Source organism: Amphibalanus amphitrite, unplaced genomic scaffold (assembly GCF_019059575.1).
Source record: "Amphibalanus amphitrite isolate SeventyFive unplaced genomic scaffold, NRLGWU_Aamphi_draft 000710F_arrow, whole genome shotgun sequence".
Taxonomy (NCBI): Eukaryota; Metazoa; Arthropoda; class Thecostraca; order Balanomorpha; family Balanidae; genus Amphibalanus; species Amphibalanus amphitrite.
In genome coordinates, this window is record NW_024882204.1 from 142709 (window position 1) to 158902 (window position 16194).

Consider the following 16194-nt stretch of genomic DNA (forward strand, 5'->3'; position numbering starts at 1 on the left):
ATAAATAGTTACACTGAGCAAGGAAAGGTGTAGGCAAAATGAAGTAAGAACACTCGGGATGGCTGACTCGTTTTAGGGCACAGCACGTACAAAAAGCCAGAAACAGGACAGCTCCAACTGCAGTAACTGACCGGAGCGTGTTCTGGGTCTCTTCGATCTTCTCGCGGAGCCGGGTCATGAGTTCCTCGGTGTACTGCCGGAAGGCCAGGTCCACCTCGCGCTGCTCCTTGGCCTGGGCGTCGAACGCCGCCCGCTGCTCCTGGAGACGGAGGGACGCATATTGAAGACCAATAACATCCGGTACAGGCCCAGACGAGGCCTCGAGTCCTCCGCGGCGTCACAGCAAGACCGGATGAGCATAACGTAATATCGGAATAACGTAATATCGTAATATCGGATTTCTGCCAGCTTAACGAAGCATACCAGTATGTACTATGCTCTTTCCTCTACAATATATAATAAGAGTTTGGGCGAATTCTATCTCCAAAATTTTGTGCAATAAACGAATGAAAATGTCTCTGCAAAGTCTCGGCGAATGCTTAAAGGGAGATAATGAGCTTTCTTTTTTCTTTAATAAAAATTACTCGACATCTATACTATTTCTACTGTAGTTTCTATAAAATATGAAAATTTCCTAGCACATTTTCGTATGTGAAAAAGGTTTTTATTTTTGCAAAAAAGAAGCAGTACTTGCAGTACTTGTAACACCCACCGAAATGCGTTGTCCTTCTTGTCCTTCTCTATAAAAAAGTCGCAGTATATGGCGCTTTTGTTTCAAACAGCGACGCTTGGGTTTTTGTTTATGTTATCGCCCTGTCGTTGCTTGGTTGTAAGGATTCTAATTTGAATTAGAGTTAATTCGGTTTAGAATTAATTAGATTCGTACATAGTGCCTACTCTTCTTTGTTTCCAAGTATTATTTTGCGCCACAAATGAACGGCATGCGCCAGAAACGCAGCCAAATCTTGCGATTGCGACTACGAAATTCATTATTTTGGCCTCAGAGCCTGAAGCGAAAAATATAAGCATATTTATTTCAAAAAGACTTCAGGTTTGTCGAACGGTGTTATGAGAATTTTGATAACAGTACTGCATAAGTTTTTCACTGATGCCGCAAAAGTGTTGTATCTATCTTCTTTTATTGTGCAGTCGGCGGGACCGATTCAAAATTGAGTCGTTGCTACTAAAATAGCAGCATATGGCCTCAGATGATGAACAGGAAAAATAGTTGCGTAAATTTAGACATAAACCACCCCCAAACCATGAATATCTTTTGAAGGCACTATAGACGACCATTAACTAACTAGATGTGATGAAGATCAAATGTAAGGAATACGCTCATTTTACAAAATTACATGCAAGTACCAAAAAGTGATGTAAGTACTTATTCAACGGTCATTTTCAGCGCTCCCCGCTAACGTGACTTCAAGTTGAGATATTTGCGGCAAGGTACCGCATTGAGCAAAATGGTTTTAATTTACATTATAACTTGTTGTGTTTTGTCAGAAAATGATCCTAACTCAGATTTTGTGGAAAAAGGTCATTATCTCCCTTTAAGAGCACAAGCCGTTGCATAATTCGTAATGTAATTTCCTGTCCCTTAAAACAAAAACAAAGCAAGACACGTTCATAAACAAAAACATGCGTCTTGTGAGCTATATGCTTAAGCTGTAATTCAATTGCCAAATAACTCAATCAGTCAGGGTCAATAACAGTGTTCTGTCTAGACATAGCACGGCTCACCACCCTCCCACGTCATCCACCCACAACCACTCACTGGTAATCCGATCAGCTCGAAGGCGCGCCGCAGAATCTTGAAGGCCTCGTCGGCGCCCGGTGAGCGGCTCTTATCCGGGTGGACGAGCAATGCCTGACGCTTGTAGTACTTTTTAATATCGGCGTCCGAGCAGTTGTGCGTCACACCCAGAATACTGTAGAACGAAATACATGGGTGGTGTCACAGGGTTTCAGCCGTTCAGTACACGAAAGCATGAGTGGCATAAGAATCAGAGCTTATGAATCTTAGTGCCAGCCAAGTAAGCCGACTGACATGAAAGTTACTGAACAGCATGATTCATATGGGCGTCCGAGGCGTACTGGGTGACCAATGACCACTGTTGACCATGTATCACCATGTTTCACGAGCAGAGACCGTCGGCTTGGCGACTACGCCGTCCCTCACCTGTACGGGTCCTTATCCTTGCAGGCGAGCAGTCGTTTCATGGCGTCCTCGCCGGTGGCCGGCAGGGAGATATTGGCCGTCAGTCCGGAGCCGGATGTGCCGGAGGCGGCCGGCCGGCTCCACCAGTCGCGTATCGCCGCCAGTCGGGAGGTGACCGCGGCGCGGGCGCGGCCGGCGGCGCGACAGGCGCGCAGTCGGCCCGCCTCCGCCACAGACAGTATCAGCACACCGAGCAGCCGGGACGACATGAGCGTCACGTCACACACCAGGTGCGCCAGCCAGGCGAGCAGCGTGCCCACCAGCGCCACCCCCGGCGTCAACTGAGCCGCCAGCCGGCGCAGCAGGTCCGAGGTCGGCTCCCCGGCCTCGCGCCGGCCGCGGCCGCCCGCCCGGCCCGGCCGCGCGCGGAACGCCAGCTCCTTGCTGACACGCTCCGACTTGGCGGCACCGCCGGGTGTGAGCAGGTTGAGCGGTTGGGAGCCCCGCGACTGCGACAACGTCTTGTTGTCCGGCTTGTCCATCGTCTCCTCAGCTGTGCCATGAAGGAGGAAATCGGTCAGGACAAGCGGTTCAACAAACGATTGTCAATAAAGCGAAATATGGCGCAACCCAACCAGCATAGCTGCACCACTAATGACTTAAATAACCGAGTCTACCAAACTCGAAACAAAAATTACAAGTGAGCTGAGAAACGACACACCGCGGCCAAAACAAATAAGTTGTGTGAAATGTCAGTTTTACGACAGGTCAAAAATCCTTACCGACTTTCTTGCTCTCGTTGGACGTTTTCCCAGCGCAGTTTTTCTGTTTGCCGACATTGACGTCGATTTTCTTGGTGTCGCCGGCGGCGGGCGGCGGCGGCGGCGCGTGCACATGGGTCTGCGCCGGCCCCAGGGTGGATGAGGCGCCCAGGTTGTTGTTATAGTTGAGCGGCCGGCGCTGCACGGTCGGCTGCGCCCGGTCCGGGTTGTTGTTGAGCGTCTCGGCGCGCCGGCCGGCCACCGAGCAGTCGGAGGACTCTGTGGGGAGAGCAGTACTCCTTCAGACCACAGCACCGCAGAGGACCTATCTGCCGGCGCACATCTTGGTCGATCAGGGCGGATCGACCGCGCCGTCATACGCGACTCATTGATCCGTAATCAGACATCAGGCACGAGCTCGACAGGAGCCCCGCACAGAATGCCGGAAGCATCACAAATATGCGACAAAGCTATCAGGTGAAGCTAACGAGATTGCAACTAGAAGCGATAGGTTCCCAGTCCTTTTGAATCAGTGAGTTTATCCGTAGACTTCTGCAAGAATGTATGGCATGTCAACAGGTTTGCTCGAGAATTACTACCAGGCATCGCAAAAGCAGCTCGCCACTTAATTTACGACAAAGTAACCTAGATTTTCATATCATCGAGTAGCCGTTAAAACTTTGCAAGACGAGCCTGCATAATTTCTAAAGATATGGAGCATTTTCCGGCAGAGCACTCAGTATTGTCCAAATGTTCCGCAAATAACTCACCAGAGCGTGATGATTTGCCGCTCCGTTTCTTCTTTTTGCTGGTATCTGCAGGTTTGCCGGGCACCTGTGGTGGTGGCGGCGGCTGCTGCTCCTGGGCAGGCCGGGCGGCGGCGGCCGCCGGCTGGCGCGCAGGGGTTCCTCCAGCTGGAGAGCTGCGCGCCGCTGCCCTGGTCACCGTGTCTGCCGAGGAGCGGCGGCGGCGTCCACCGCGGCCGCCGCGCCGTGAGCCACCGCCCTCCGACTCGCCGGCGCGCGCCGTCTGCCCGCGAGGCCCACCACTCTGCTGACGCCCAGCCGCCGATCCCGAGTCCACAGACCGCTGCGCGGCGGCCGGAGGGGCCGGCGGCGGCCGCGGCTTGGCCAATACGGCCGAGTAGCTCGGACGAGCCGGCTCAGCGCGCGTCACGACCACGGGAGTCGGTATCGGACTGGCGGGCGCCGGCTCCGGAGTGGCCGGCGCCGCCACCGTCACACCCAGCTCCTGGATCATGTCGGCAACTGGCGTGGACGGCGGCGACGGCGGCGTGTCTGCCGGCTTCACCCCGAACGACACGGGCAGGCCGGAGTCGGCCGTGGCAGCGTCGCCGCGCCAGCCACCGAACAGAGTGCTGAGGAAGGAGGGTGCCGCGGCCGGCGGCGGCGGACTCGGCTCCAGCTGCGGCGGCGGGGCCTCCATCTGACTGAGATGGGCCGCCAGGTTGTCACTGATACGCGCTGTACCAAACTCGCCGTCCCCTTCGTGCTCAGGCTCGGCGCCAAACGCGGCCAATCGCGGTGAGAAGCGCAGCGCCGAGGGCGCCGTGCTGGCGTGGAACGGTGCCGAGACGGGCGGCAGCGGCGGCGGCGCCGACAGGAGGCCGGCCGGCGAGCTGAGGTGGCGCTGCAGCGGCCCGTCGTGGCCGCCGAGCGGGCCGAGTCGGCCGTGCTGCAGGCGCAGGCCGTGCAGCTCGTCCGGCTGCAGCATGTAATGCTGCTGGTGCTGCGGCGGCGGCAGCGGCGGCGGCTCGTGCAGCGGCATGTAGTACGGCTCCTCCTGGTAGAGTAGCCGCTCGGCCGGCGGCGGCGGCGGCGGCGGCGGCGCCTGGAAGAACGGGTCCGGCGGCGGCGGGTAGTGCGCCGGCGCCGGCCCGCCGCCCAGCTCGTGCTCATGCAGACCGGCGTACGGCGGCGGCGCGCCGGCCAGCGAGTGGGGCGGGTACAGGCCCGGCGGCGGCGGGTGGTACTGGGCCGCCAGATACTCGGCCGGAGGTGGCGGCGGCCGGCGGCGCACACTCTCCGGCGGCCAGCCGAACGGTATCCCCTCCCTGGGATCCATCTCCGGCCAACTCTGCAAACAGGAATGGACATAACGGTAAGACAAACCAGGGCACTGCCGATCCCAAACAATGGACCAGTGACCCATGAATGTTGGCATCAACGACTAGTGATTACCAACAGTACCTGTAACTTTGGGAACAATACTGCTGAGTGCTGAGCTTGTCAAATGCCAAACCATGACAAGGGTCTTACAGCGTAACCGGACAAATCTTCGTATGGCAATTCTTCGTCGCGCAATTCCTCGTCCGCATTTCTTCGTCCGCAAATCTTCGTCGGCGCATTTATTCGTGTCGCATAACTTCGTCTCGCATTTCTTCGTAAGCGCAAATATTCGTAGCGCATTTTTTCGTATCCGCATTTCTTCGTACGCGCATTTCTTCGTCAAGCATTTTTTCGTCCACGCATTTCTTCGTCTACGCAAATCTTCGTCCGCATTTCTTCGTCCACGCAAATCTTCGTCTGCGCATATCTTCGTCCGCAAATCTTCGTCCCCGCAAATCTTCGTCCGCAAATCTTCGTCCGCATTTTTTCGTCCACGCATTTCTTCGTCTACGCAAATCTTCGTCCGCATTTCTTCGTCCACGCAAATCTTCGTCCCGGCAAATCTTCGTCCGCAAATCTTCGTCCGCAAAACTTCGTCCGCAAATCTTCGTCCGCAAATCTTCGTCCGCATTTTTCGTCCACGCATTTCTTCGTCCACGCAAATCTTCGTCCGCAAATCTTTGTCTGCGCATATTTTCGTCCGCAAACCTCTGTCTCCGCTATCTTCGTCTCCGCAAACATTCGTCCACAAATGTGGTTCAATAAAACCATGAAGAAATATCAGACCATCAAGTGATTGACGAATTTAATGCATGGAATGGATGTTCGAAACTTTTGAAGTCAGGTAGATGAGGTCTGTCAGGTGAAGCTATTGTATTTGGGAGCTGAGAATTGAAACATTCCATATCATTTGTGTCCCGGACATTCTTTTTTCGCGGTCGATGAATGACAATATAATCTCTTGTACCCTCGCCGGCATAGGCGGCGGAATGGGGAGGGCACCGCCACCGGGGCACCGTTCCCCTCTTTAATTTTGGCCTTTTAACAGTAGCCCTATGGGCGTTGCATGGAAAGAATGGGACTAAAAGTCGGCAGCGCCTTGCCCCCCGGCCCCTAATTGAAGGTGTTCCGCCGCTACTACTCGCCGGACCTATTTGTTTTCTACATACACGCCGGCCGAGGGGGGGCGGGTACGACCCCCCCCCATCGCCGTTTCCCCACTGGTGGAGCTAGCGCGTCGCGGAAAAAAACGAGCGTGTGCGCCATTACGAGACGCAGAGGCTAATACCCGATTTTAAGGCCTTTTAGGTCAGGGGTCGGCTTACAGCCCGCGGGCCGGAACCGGCCAGGAGGGTGACAGTTGGATCCGGCCCGCGACCATCTGACGTCCGGCCCGCGCAAGTTTTGTCTAGAAGTAGAATTAGACAAAAACACCCGCAAATGGTGTTTATGAACTCATGAAGTGTGCGAAGGAAGAACTGTTGTGCCAAAGCACATTTGAGTCACTTTTATATCGGAGTCGATTTCTGAAGGAACCGCGGGCCGGAACACGATGTAAGTCGATGATACCAGCCGCGGGCCGGACGTCAGGTGGTCGCGGGCCGGATCCAACCGTCACCCTCCTGGCCGGATCCGGCCCGCGGGCCGTAAGCCGACCCCTGACCTAGAAGGCCTTAAAATCGGGTATTAATCTCTGCGTCTCGTAACGGCGCACACGCTCGTTTTTTTTCCGCGACGCGCTAGCTCCACCAGTGGCGAAACGGCGATGGGGGGGGGGGGGGGGGGTCGCACCCGCCCCCCCCCCCCTCGGCCGGCGTGTATGTAGAAAACAAATAGGTCCGGCGAGCAGTAGCGGCGGAACACCTTCAATTAGGGGGGGGGGGGGGACGGCACTGCCGACTTTTAGTCCCATTCTTTCCATGCAACGCCCATAGGGCTACTGTTAAAAGGCCAAAATTAAAGAGGGGAACGGTGCCCCGGTGCCCTCCCCATTCCGCCGCCTATGCCGGCGAGGGTACAAGAGATTATAATGTCATTGATCGACCGCGAAAAAAGAATGTCCGGGACACAAATGATATGGAATGTTTGAATTCTCGGCTCCCAAATACAATAGCTTCACCTGACAGACCTCATCTACCTGACTTCAAAAGTTTCTATCATCCATTCCATGCATTAAATTCGTCAATCACTTGATGGTCTGATATTTCTTCATGGTTTTATTGAACCACATTTGTGGACGAATGTTTGCGGAGACGAAGATAGCGGAGACAAAGGTTTGCGGACGAAAATATGCGCAGACAAAGATTTGCGGACGAAGATTTGCGTGGACGAAGAAATGCGTGGACGAAAAATGCGGACGAAGATTTGCGGACGAAGATTTGCGGACGAAGTTTTGCGGACGAAGATTTGCGGACGAAGATTTGCCGGGACGAAGATTTGCGTGGACGAAGAAATGCGGACGAAGATTTGCGTAGACGAAGAAATGCGTGGACGAAAAAATGCGGACGAAGATTTGCGGACGAAGATTTGCGGGGACGAAGATTTGCGGACGAAGATATGCGCAGACGAAGATTTGCGTGGACGAAGAAATGCGGACGAAGATTTGCGTAAACGAAGAAATGCGTGGACGAAAAAATGCTTGACGAAGAAATGCGCGTACGAAGAAATGCGGATACGAAAAAATGCGCTACGAATATTTGCGCTTACGAAGAAATGCGAGACGAAGTTATGCGACACGAATAAATGCGCCGACGAAGATTTGCGGACGAAGAAATGCGGACGAAGAATTGCGCGACGAAGAAATGCCATACGAAGATTTGTCCTGGAATCGTCTTACAGCCAGTATGGAGCACTTAAGAATTTGTGTCAAAGCTAAAATAAAACAGTTTCACTATCATTCTGGTATCACAGCTCTGATTACAGATGCATTCCAACACATGGCTTAACCCTCGCCGGCCGAGGGGGGGGGGCGGGTGCCGCCCCCCCCATAGGGTTTTTTCGCGATAGCTCCGATCACGCTGGCGATAGAGAGCTGAAACTTGGCATACCTGACCTTTGATTCAAGCCGCATCTTTTGACACCAACCGCATTTTTGGGTCAGGTCAGGTCACTGACCTATGACGTCATAAGTGAACCTCTGCACGGTCTCCAGATGTCGCAACTTCGCAACGCCCTCACTGCCAGAGGAGATGTCACAGGGAAATGAAACTTGCGGGATCTAGTATCCATTATGAGTCTCACAACTTGTATATCTCGGATTTTTCCTAAAGGTCATATGAGGTCAGGTCATTTTCGTGACCTCACCATTATAAGTCAATAGGGAAAAATGAAAACTGCTATTCTGGCGCCGGGAACGATCTGCAACTATCTCAAGCACACAGAATCGTGATTTGGTGCACTCCTTGCAAGGTTAGATGCGTCACTTTTGCAATGTTGACCTTGCGTGACGTCATTAATGACGTCATCAAGGTCATATTAGTTTTTCGTCAATAACTCTTGATCAAATTGAGCTAGCGAGTCGGGAAAGCCACCAATGGACTCAGGAAGACCTGCCGAATCGAATGATATGCGACATGACCTCTTTCGACCAACTTCGTGACCTGGGGGGTGCTGACCTGACCTTGACCTGCGGTCAACACCCCAAGTTGACCTGACCCGGACAAAAAGTATATCATTCGACGCGCCTGAGCGAGGCGAACACGATGCTGCCAAAATCGCGGCTCTGCGGCCGTTTTTTTGCGAAGTTATTCACCAAAAACTGAACCGTACCTTGGGGCACTTGACCTGACCTCAGAGGTCACCGGTTGACCTAGGACCTTAAAATCGGGTACCAATCTCTGCATCTCGTAACGGCGCACACGCTCGTTTTTTCCGCGACGCGCTAGCTCCACCAGGGGCGATACGGCGAGGGGGGGGGGTCGTACCCGCCCCCCCCCCTCGGCCGGCGCGTATGTAGAAAACCAATAGGTCCGGCGAGGGTTAACAGTGCTGAGCAGCTGTGCCAGTTTTTCACTGTGCAAGGAAATATGAGGCACTGGGAAACATTCAGCAGATTCCTCAGAAAAATACTCAATACATTGAGTGAGTAATGAGCTGAAAATGTGTCAGGTGAAGTATGAGCCCTCCACTGCTCGCATGTCACTTCTGGTCCTGCATCAATTGATCTACTACATTTTTAATTTAGTGCAAAGGTATTTTACAAAAAATTTGCTTCAAAATTGAAATGGAATTGGGATACCATAGGCTGGGCACAAAAAGAGTGAAAATGATGAGCTTTAAATACTTCTAACTGTATCACAAAGGATGCACATCACAGTGAGCATGTGGTGGTAGGGTCCTTGCCATTCATGTAATAAGGTACCTACCCTACCTATGTAATGTATTAATAGGTACCAGCAAAACAAAAATAGCCATTTAAAATGGCAACCCTTCATCTAGCCTCATTTTTAAGAACCTATGCTACGTGCAAATTGACATTTGCACTCTGTGCTCAAAATTGAATAAACCCCACAACATATTGTCACAAATCTTTCATCAATCAACAAGCTGGGGGAATAATAAAGCAGTTGAACTTCCCCATAAAGTGCTGAAGGCAGTGTGATGTGACATGCTGTGGATCTGAAATGACCACCAATCAATTTGTCTGAAACCGACTATCAAAGCAGCATTTTTGATCAACAGAAGAAATTTGTCTGGCAGGGCAGGAGAAGCATACAATTACATACCTACCAATTTTTGACATTGTGCAAATAATATGGAGAACAAAGGTTGGAATCCAACAGGTGGTAAGAACTAAGAAGTTACAGTGCATTCTATCAACATTCAGACAAGATATTTGGATATTTCAGCTCTGTGTCAACTGTCAAGATGGAGATGTAGGTTCAAATCCGGTATTTATTTACTTTAGGTCCGCAAAACAGAGGGGTAAATAAAAGTCATTCACACGATACTCTAAGACCTCCTGATTTCATTTCTGATACTTATTTCTTCTAGAAACCAATTTAAAAGCACCAGTACACTAGTATCATCAGTATCACCACCAACGGCCCCACCTCCGACCGGAACTGCACGTGTCTGCGCGGCGCACCCGCTACAAATGGTCCAACCAAGGTTGAGCGAAATCACGGATGATAATAAATTGTAAGGAAAGTGACGTCAAAATAATCGAGGCGGAGCGGTGCAGTGCCGAAGGCAATGCCTTAGGAGAGATTACAGGCAATGGTAAGTCAAATATTTTTAGGTTAAGTGGTTGTGTATCTGGCTTCAGGCCGAAGGCCTGAAGCCTGATGCATAACCACTTAACCTAAAAATATTTGACTTACCATTGCTTGCAATCTATTCATGCAAGTCACTTTTTCCTTTTCCCCCAGTAGGCAAACATCAGTAGGTCAGGTTAGGTAAGGTTTGGTTATGTTCTGATCATTTTCTCATGCTCTATTACCTTTGCTAAATATTTTCTCTTTCTTATTCACCGTTTTTCTTGTGCTTTGGTATTATGACGTCATTTTCATAACGTCAAAAACTAATGAATATCAGCATCATTTTTTTCTTTTATAGGGTAGCGTTGTATGTTTCGTTTTTGTCGCGGAAGCGTGCTTTCTTCAGTGTGTATTGTACAGCAGTGCGGTGTAATGTGCTGGGGTTTTAGTACCTTATTTTACATTTTTGATGCATTTAAGCATCATATCTGAATTCAGGACATCAAATAGTGTAAGAATGTGCATTTTTTCTTGTTAAAATAATATTGCGGACCTAAAGTAAATATTTACCTCAAATCCCACTGGTGGCGACAAATTAGGTACTGTGCCAGCATCTAAGGCATTGCAGCATTCTCAACAGCAAACAACTTCAAAATAACACAAAGATAAACATTCTGGGCACTGTTTCACCACAGCGAACTGAGTGCAGCGGTGCATTGAGGTTCCATTGTAGCATTAATACAATCAACCCTGATGTTCGCAATGCTGAAACATCGAGCCGAATTCGTCTCAAACAAAACACTAATACAGCAGCGCACAAGGCTATATAAACCAAACGGCAGCGCAGCATGCTGCAGTGCCAGGCAGTGAATCAGGGCACTGGTGGATCTACCCAGTAAATGAAGGCCAAGAAATAACACCAAATGGCGAATTGAAAAATGTAAGAATCAAACAAATCTTTGATACTCATAAACCAACCTTTTCCTATTATCGGGTGGTAATATTGAATGAATGCTTCATTAAGGTTAAATGAAATGCACCAGGTTTCCGTGATGATTGGTTATATAAATATATAATCTACAGAAGCTCAGCAACTGACATAAAAATCACACAGGATTACTATAGGTATATTCCAAATTCAAGAGTTGTGTGAGAAGAGAAATGTGTGAACCATCTCGCACAATCAAAAAATACCAATCAGCCAAAGAATAATTTATTCGAAAACGTCACAAAAACTGCGATGAAAACGAGTCTTTGATTTGGGCATTGCGTGTAGTGTTTGTCGTATTGAGTTCAAATCCGATCAGAATATAAGAATGTATTAAGCGTATGGACTCAAAAATTGATAACAAATTACCAAAAATGCAAAAATAGCAGCGTTTTGGCCATAAGCTATGAAAACAAATGAAGTTTTATCAAATTTTGATGACGTCAGGTATAGAACCAATTAACAAATCAAAACTATCTTAAATGCATGTTATATTATTTACCCATTAAAACAACATACTATAATGCCTTGCTATTAACAGCTTGAATGATTTTGAAAGAGTACTCACGGCAATCGCAAATAAAATAAAATGTTGTTGAAGCATTTATAGTATTTTGGTCAATCTGTCTTTGTCGTTATGGCTTTTCGTGATTTTTATTTTGATTGTTGTTTCGCACGGGGAATAAGTTTTGTCCAGCAACTTCGACAAATCCCGCGTATGTGTTACAAAATGACCAAAATGATTTAGGCTACTAAATTGTTAGAGTGTAAATAAACTCAGGAACCACGTGCCCGCACGTGCTCTACGCTTTCGCGCCCGAGAACAATTTCGGGGTTCTTTGTTTCTCAAAGCTCTCAAAGCATCGGGGAGGTGAGCTGTGACGGCGTGCTGGAGCGGGGAGCGTAAGTAACTTCCTTGTCGTTGCTCTTTTTACCAACAGTGGCTAGGGTCTGGCTGAACTCAAACTATGCGTGGCAATTGTTGGCATTTTAATTTATATATCAATATGTCTCATTGCAATGTGCAATTGGTACAGATACTGATAAAGGAATCCCGATTGGGGATCCGGTCCTCGACCCTCTGCCCGACCCCGGACACCCGGCCTGTCTCCCACCCCAAATTGGGGGAGCATTCTGGTCTAGGGGTAAGTTCCTTGCCTCTAGGTTCAGATTCGGCCATCCGGGTTCAGGTTTGATTGCCTGGCAATGTACATTGCATTGTCACTGCCTGACTGGTGACTGCTTGGAACAGTGTGAGAGTTCCAGTCAGTACACCTTATTGTTATTCTGCTTGATTTATAACATTCATTTTCTGAAATAATTGGTAAAAAATCACAAATAAAATTATTATTAAGTAATAATCATGTAACTTGATATCGCATGATGTGCCATCAAGTGTGCAATAAAGTAGAAACCCTTGTTGTAATATGAAATGTGAATAGGATACCTAGCCATAATGCAGGCATCAAACTTGTTTTTTTTTTGTAACCAAGGACAGGTGCTATACCCAGATACACTTTCAAATCAAAATCAGACCAAACCAAACCAAACCTAACCAAACCTTGCCTTACATTAACCTCAATGAACAACCTAAAGCCTACAACCTACACAACCTAAAATGTACTACCTAAAACTTGCCTAAAACCTACAACCTACAACCTAAACTTGAACTCCAGTGCCTTTCCTTGGTTGCAAAAAAGTGTGGCTCCTCTTTTAGTACTACAACGAATAGTTCTGTTTTAGGGATTTTATGTGATCACACTTAACAATTAATAGTTTTTTTGGCTCTTGTTGACATGGATAGGGGAGAAAATATGTGGCAACCTATTGCATCTTAAGCCACCTTTGGTCTATTGCATCTTAAGCCATGGTGCCATTGTGCTTGCGCATCATCAACTTCAACTTACTGTTGTTGTGTTGGCCATTGGGCAATGCAGAGAAGAATCCTGACCATATGCTCTCATGGCCTCTGGCTAGACTACAAAGCATGGCAACCTCAATAAATGATATCCAGGCTGCATTCCTCACTGTGTCAGCTGGCAAGGGTTAACCAAACAGTTGTTGGTTTTAATTAGCATAATCACTTGACACCAATTATAATTATATCTATAGTATGCTGTCACATGCTCTGATGCACAATTGTTGCCAACTCTCCTTGACCGAGGTCATTTATTTGCAGATCTGAGCCTGCCATCCAAATCTGTAAGCGATGGAGGTTGGCGGTATGATTCTGGTCTGCATCGGCCTGGCTGTGCTCATTATAGTCACCCTGCTGGTGTTCCTCGGACACCTCGGACTCTTCAGCGAGGTCGAGGTCAAAACGGGCGCCCCGCCGTTCCGCGAACTGACGGTCTGCTACAAATTCAACCGCGGACCCTACAAGGGCTGCGGCCACCTCTTCACGGAGATTTACAGCATCGCTCCGGAGCTAAAGACCATCGGGTTATATTACGATGACCCAGAGGCGGTGAGTCTTTCTCCGTTGTATCCTTTTTGCTTACTTAGGTTTGGTGAATTAATCTGTATCTGCAATGTATTACAATATTACATCTTGCTATTGCTAGCAGTATTGTATTATCCCTCAGATAACGTGACGCTATTTTTGTTGTTTGCATGTTTGTGCCCAAGAACCGGAATGTCGTTGGAGTGAGATACCTGCAACCGAGCTTTTACTCGTTTTCGGTTCGGTATTGACCGTGTTCCGAATCCCCCCTCCATCTCCCCCTCACTGTTACGGGTTACCCCGCGGCCCCTGTCCCTGACGCTCCCTGCGCTCAATCGCCAGACCGGCCCCCATGTATCATCTATGTTTTCGCCGTCCCTCAGGTGAGCTCGCACGAGCTGCGGTACGCGGTGGGCGCCATTCTCAGTGACGGCGTGACGCCGGAGCCGGCCGGCGTGCGCCAGCGCGTCACCCAGCACGGCTTCCAGGTGGCCACCTTCCCGGCCATCGAGCACGCTGTGCTGGCGTCGTTCCCATTCCGGGCCACCTTCTCCATCGTGCTGGCCATCTGGAAGGTCTACCCGGCGCTGAAGGAGTACATCAAGGTACGATACTGGGTGGAGAAGTCTGGGTCGTAATGGCTGATTCATCCACATGCGGCGAGGAGAGTATGAGTCAGATGTGCATTCCAGTCTGCATGTGTCACAGGGGCGTAGTCCGATCTTGTTACAGCTAGTTGATGGTCGGACCCGTTTCCTCTTTAACTAGTATCGAGCTTTGTCTTGTACTCCGTCTCTTACACAATATGACACTTGTCCGGTGTCTCACTCATCTGACCGATCTCTTAGTCTGCGTTTCCCATCGTGTCAAACCATTCTCAATAACCCAGTCTGACCGACAAAGCGCGCATTCTGTCCCACGCTGTCTTAACCAGTGTCCCCATACGCAGACTGACAGGTCCCATAGTCTAACCCAAGGTCCTAAAAACAGTCTGTTCCTTGCCCCCACACGCACGCAATCTGACCTGTGACTCTCCAGTCTCCCACGGAGTCTGACCCGTTTGCCGCTCCGTCCCACAGAAGCAGAGTCTGTGCGCGTGGCCGATGATCGAGCTGTACGACTCTTCTGAGATCCGGTTCGTGGCGCCGCTGACCCGTCAGGAGGATTTCCTGGTGCCTGAGGCCACCGAGGAGCCGGCAATGGACTCGGACGGGCGGCTGACCACTGAGGATGAGGGAGAACGCTCCGGCACTGAAGGTATGTCAACAGTGAACGGTTCACGACTGTCTAGTGCCTGTGACGTGGGGCTTCGAGGGTCGGCGGGAGGAGGAGGAGTGTGCTGGACGAGAGATAATAATGAACTTACCGATGAGTAGAAGATGTGTGCAAAGGGTGAAAGTGGAAGATAGCTGATGGGTGTGGTCAATGTTCAGCTCGAATGTAAACAAAGCCTGGAACAAGTGTTTTGGTTTAGCGATTGTCACTTGACTTTAGAGTGGTGACAACTGCGGATGCATCAAACAACCGTGTTTTGTATCGTAGCGTGTGTAGCGTTACGAAACCTTTTTTCTGCTTGATAGTCGGTATCATCTAACGGCTGTGTCTGACGACAGGCGGCGGCGAGCGGCCGGTGGCGGCGGCTGCCAGCGGCGGATCCTCGGGCTCCTCTTCGTTCGAGGACCTCGGCCTGACTGCCGGCGGTGACGCCCGGTAAACACACCGTCCCGGACGTGTGTACCGCACCTCTGACCGGGTCTAGCGGTGCGCATCGGCCCATCCGCGGCGCCTGTCCGACCTGGGACCGCTGGGAACGGATCTCTGTCTTTCCGCTCGGCTTTCCACGGCCGCTGTGAGCGCGGCGTCAACTCGCGGTGGTGGGTGCTCGAGCTGCGACCTAGTGCAGTTAGTGCACTGAGGAGCTCGTGGAGCTGCTTTCATCAGCGACTTTGTGCTTTCAACACCAGAAAACATGCCCCGCTAACATTCCGTCTTAGAGTGCAATTGCGATGATAATCTATGAAAACATGCTACAGCGCCTACCGCGCTATTTTCTGCCATTCCCATTCCCCGATCTGTTGCCGACATTACCATAGTTGCTGCTGAAGCTGGTGGAGGAGCTCTTTATTCCAAGAAAATGTCTTCAAAAACAAAGCTAGGCTTTAACATAGTGAACAGCCTAACAACAGGATACCTAACGACATAAAACCCTGTAGTTACGCATTATTGCATCGCTTACAGCCCATATTCAAGCGCCGGCGAATCACAAGTTTTACTGCTGCTCGTTTTCGTCTTGTGTATCGACATCATCATGTAATTGTAAAAGCTGAAGGCCAGTAGTGATCGGCCTTGCTTTAATAAAGCCCTAGAGAGATACGCTATTTTTAATTCGGCGCTCGACTCTGTTCTGTCTACACAAGGACCTTTTAGTTCTCAGTGAAGTCACGAAGGGTTGGTTGGTTGGTTTGGATTATGCACCAATCGCTAACCGGAACTCTCACGCCGTTCCAAGCGGCC

General features: G+C 50.0%; 2 protein-coding genes across 5 annotated transcripts in view; one reads left to right on the plus strand and one right to left on the minus strand.

Moving 5' to 3' along the window:
• The window catches only part of LOC122364997 (nascent polypeptide-associated complex subunit alpha, muscle-specific form-like), a 14490-nt gene extending 3101 nt beyond the window's left edge, over positions 1-11389 (minus strand). The window contains exons 1-6 of the mRNA XM_043335855.1: positions 11228-11389; positions 3693-5019; positions 2944-3201; positions 2183-2714; positions 1778-1931; positions 132-259 (exon numbers count right to left, since the gene is read on the minus strand). Of these exons, the coding sequence (XP_043191790.1) occupies positions 132-259; positions 1778-1931; positions 2183-2714; positions 2944-3201; positions 3693-5007 (2387 nt within the window). The 5' untranslated portion in view covers positions 5008-5019; positions 11228-11389. The remainder of the gene's footprint in view (positions 1-131; positions 260-1777; positions 1932-2182; positions 2715-2943; positions 3202-3692; positions 5020-11227) is intronic.
• Positions 11390-11744: 355 nt separating this feature from the next.
• On the plus strand, positions 11745-16053 carry LOC122364975 (testis-expressed protein 264-like). Of its 4 annotated transcripts, none has more exons than XM_043335813.1 (5): positions 11745-12140; positions 13417-13704; positions 14064-14285; positions 14760-14937; positions 15294-16053. In XM_043335813.1, the coding sequence occupies exons 2-5, from the start codon at positions 13447-13449 to the stop codon at positions 15392-15394; spliced, it is 759 nt and encodes a 252-aa protein (XP_043191748.1). In that variant the 5' UTR covers positions 11745-12140; positions 13417-13446; the 3' UTR covers positions 15395-16053. The 4 variants fall into 4 exon arrangements, with proteins under 4 accessions (XP_043191748.1, XP_043191746.1, XP_043191749.1 ...); XM_043335811.1 differs by having other exon boundaries at positions 11785-12108; XM_043335814.1 differs by having other exon boundaries at positions 12134-12382.
• Positions 16054-16194: the final 141 nt, after the last annotated feature.

Coding starts and splice junctions, on each gene's coding strand:
- LOC122364975 (XM_043335813.1), top strand. CDS start 13,447: ATGGAGGTTGGCGGTATGATTCTGGTCTGCATCGGCCTGGCTGTGCTC. Junction 13,705..14,063: donor ATTACGATGACCCAGAGGCG/GTGAGTCTTTCT, acceptor GCCGTCCCTCAG/GTGAGCTCGCACGAGCTGCG. Junction 14,286..14,759: donor CGCTGAAGGAGTACATCAAG/GTACGATACTGG, acceptor TCCGTCCCACAG/AAGCAGAGTCTGTGCGCGTG.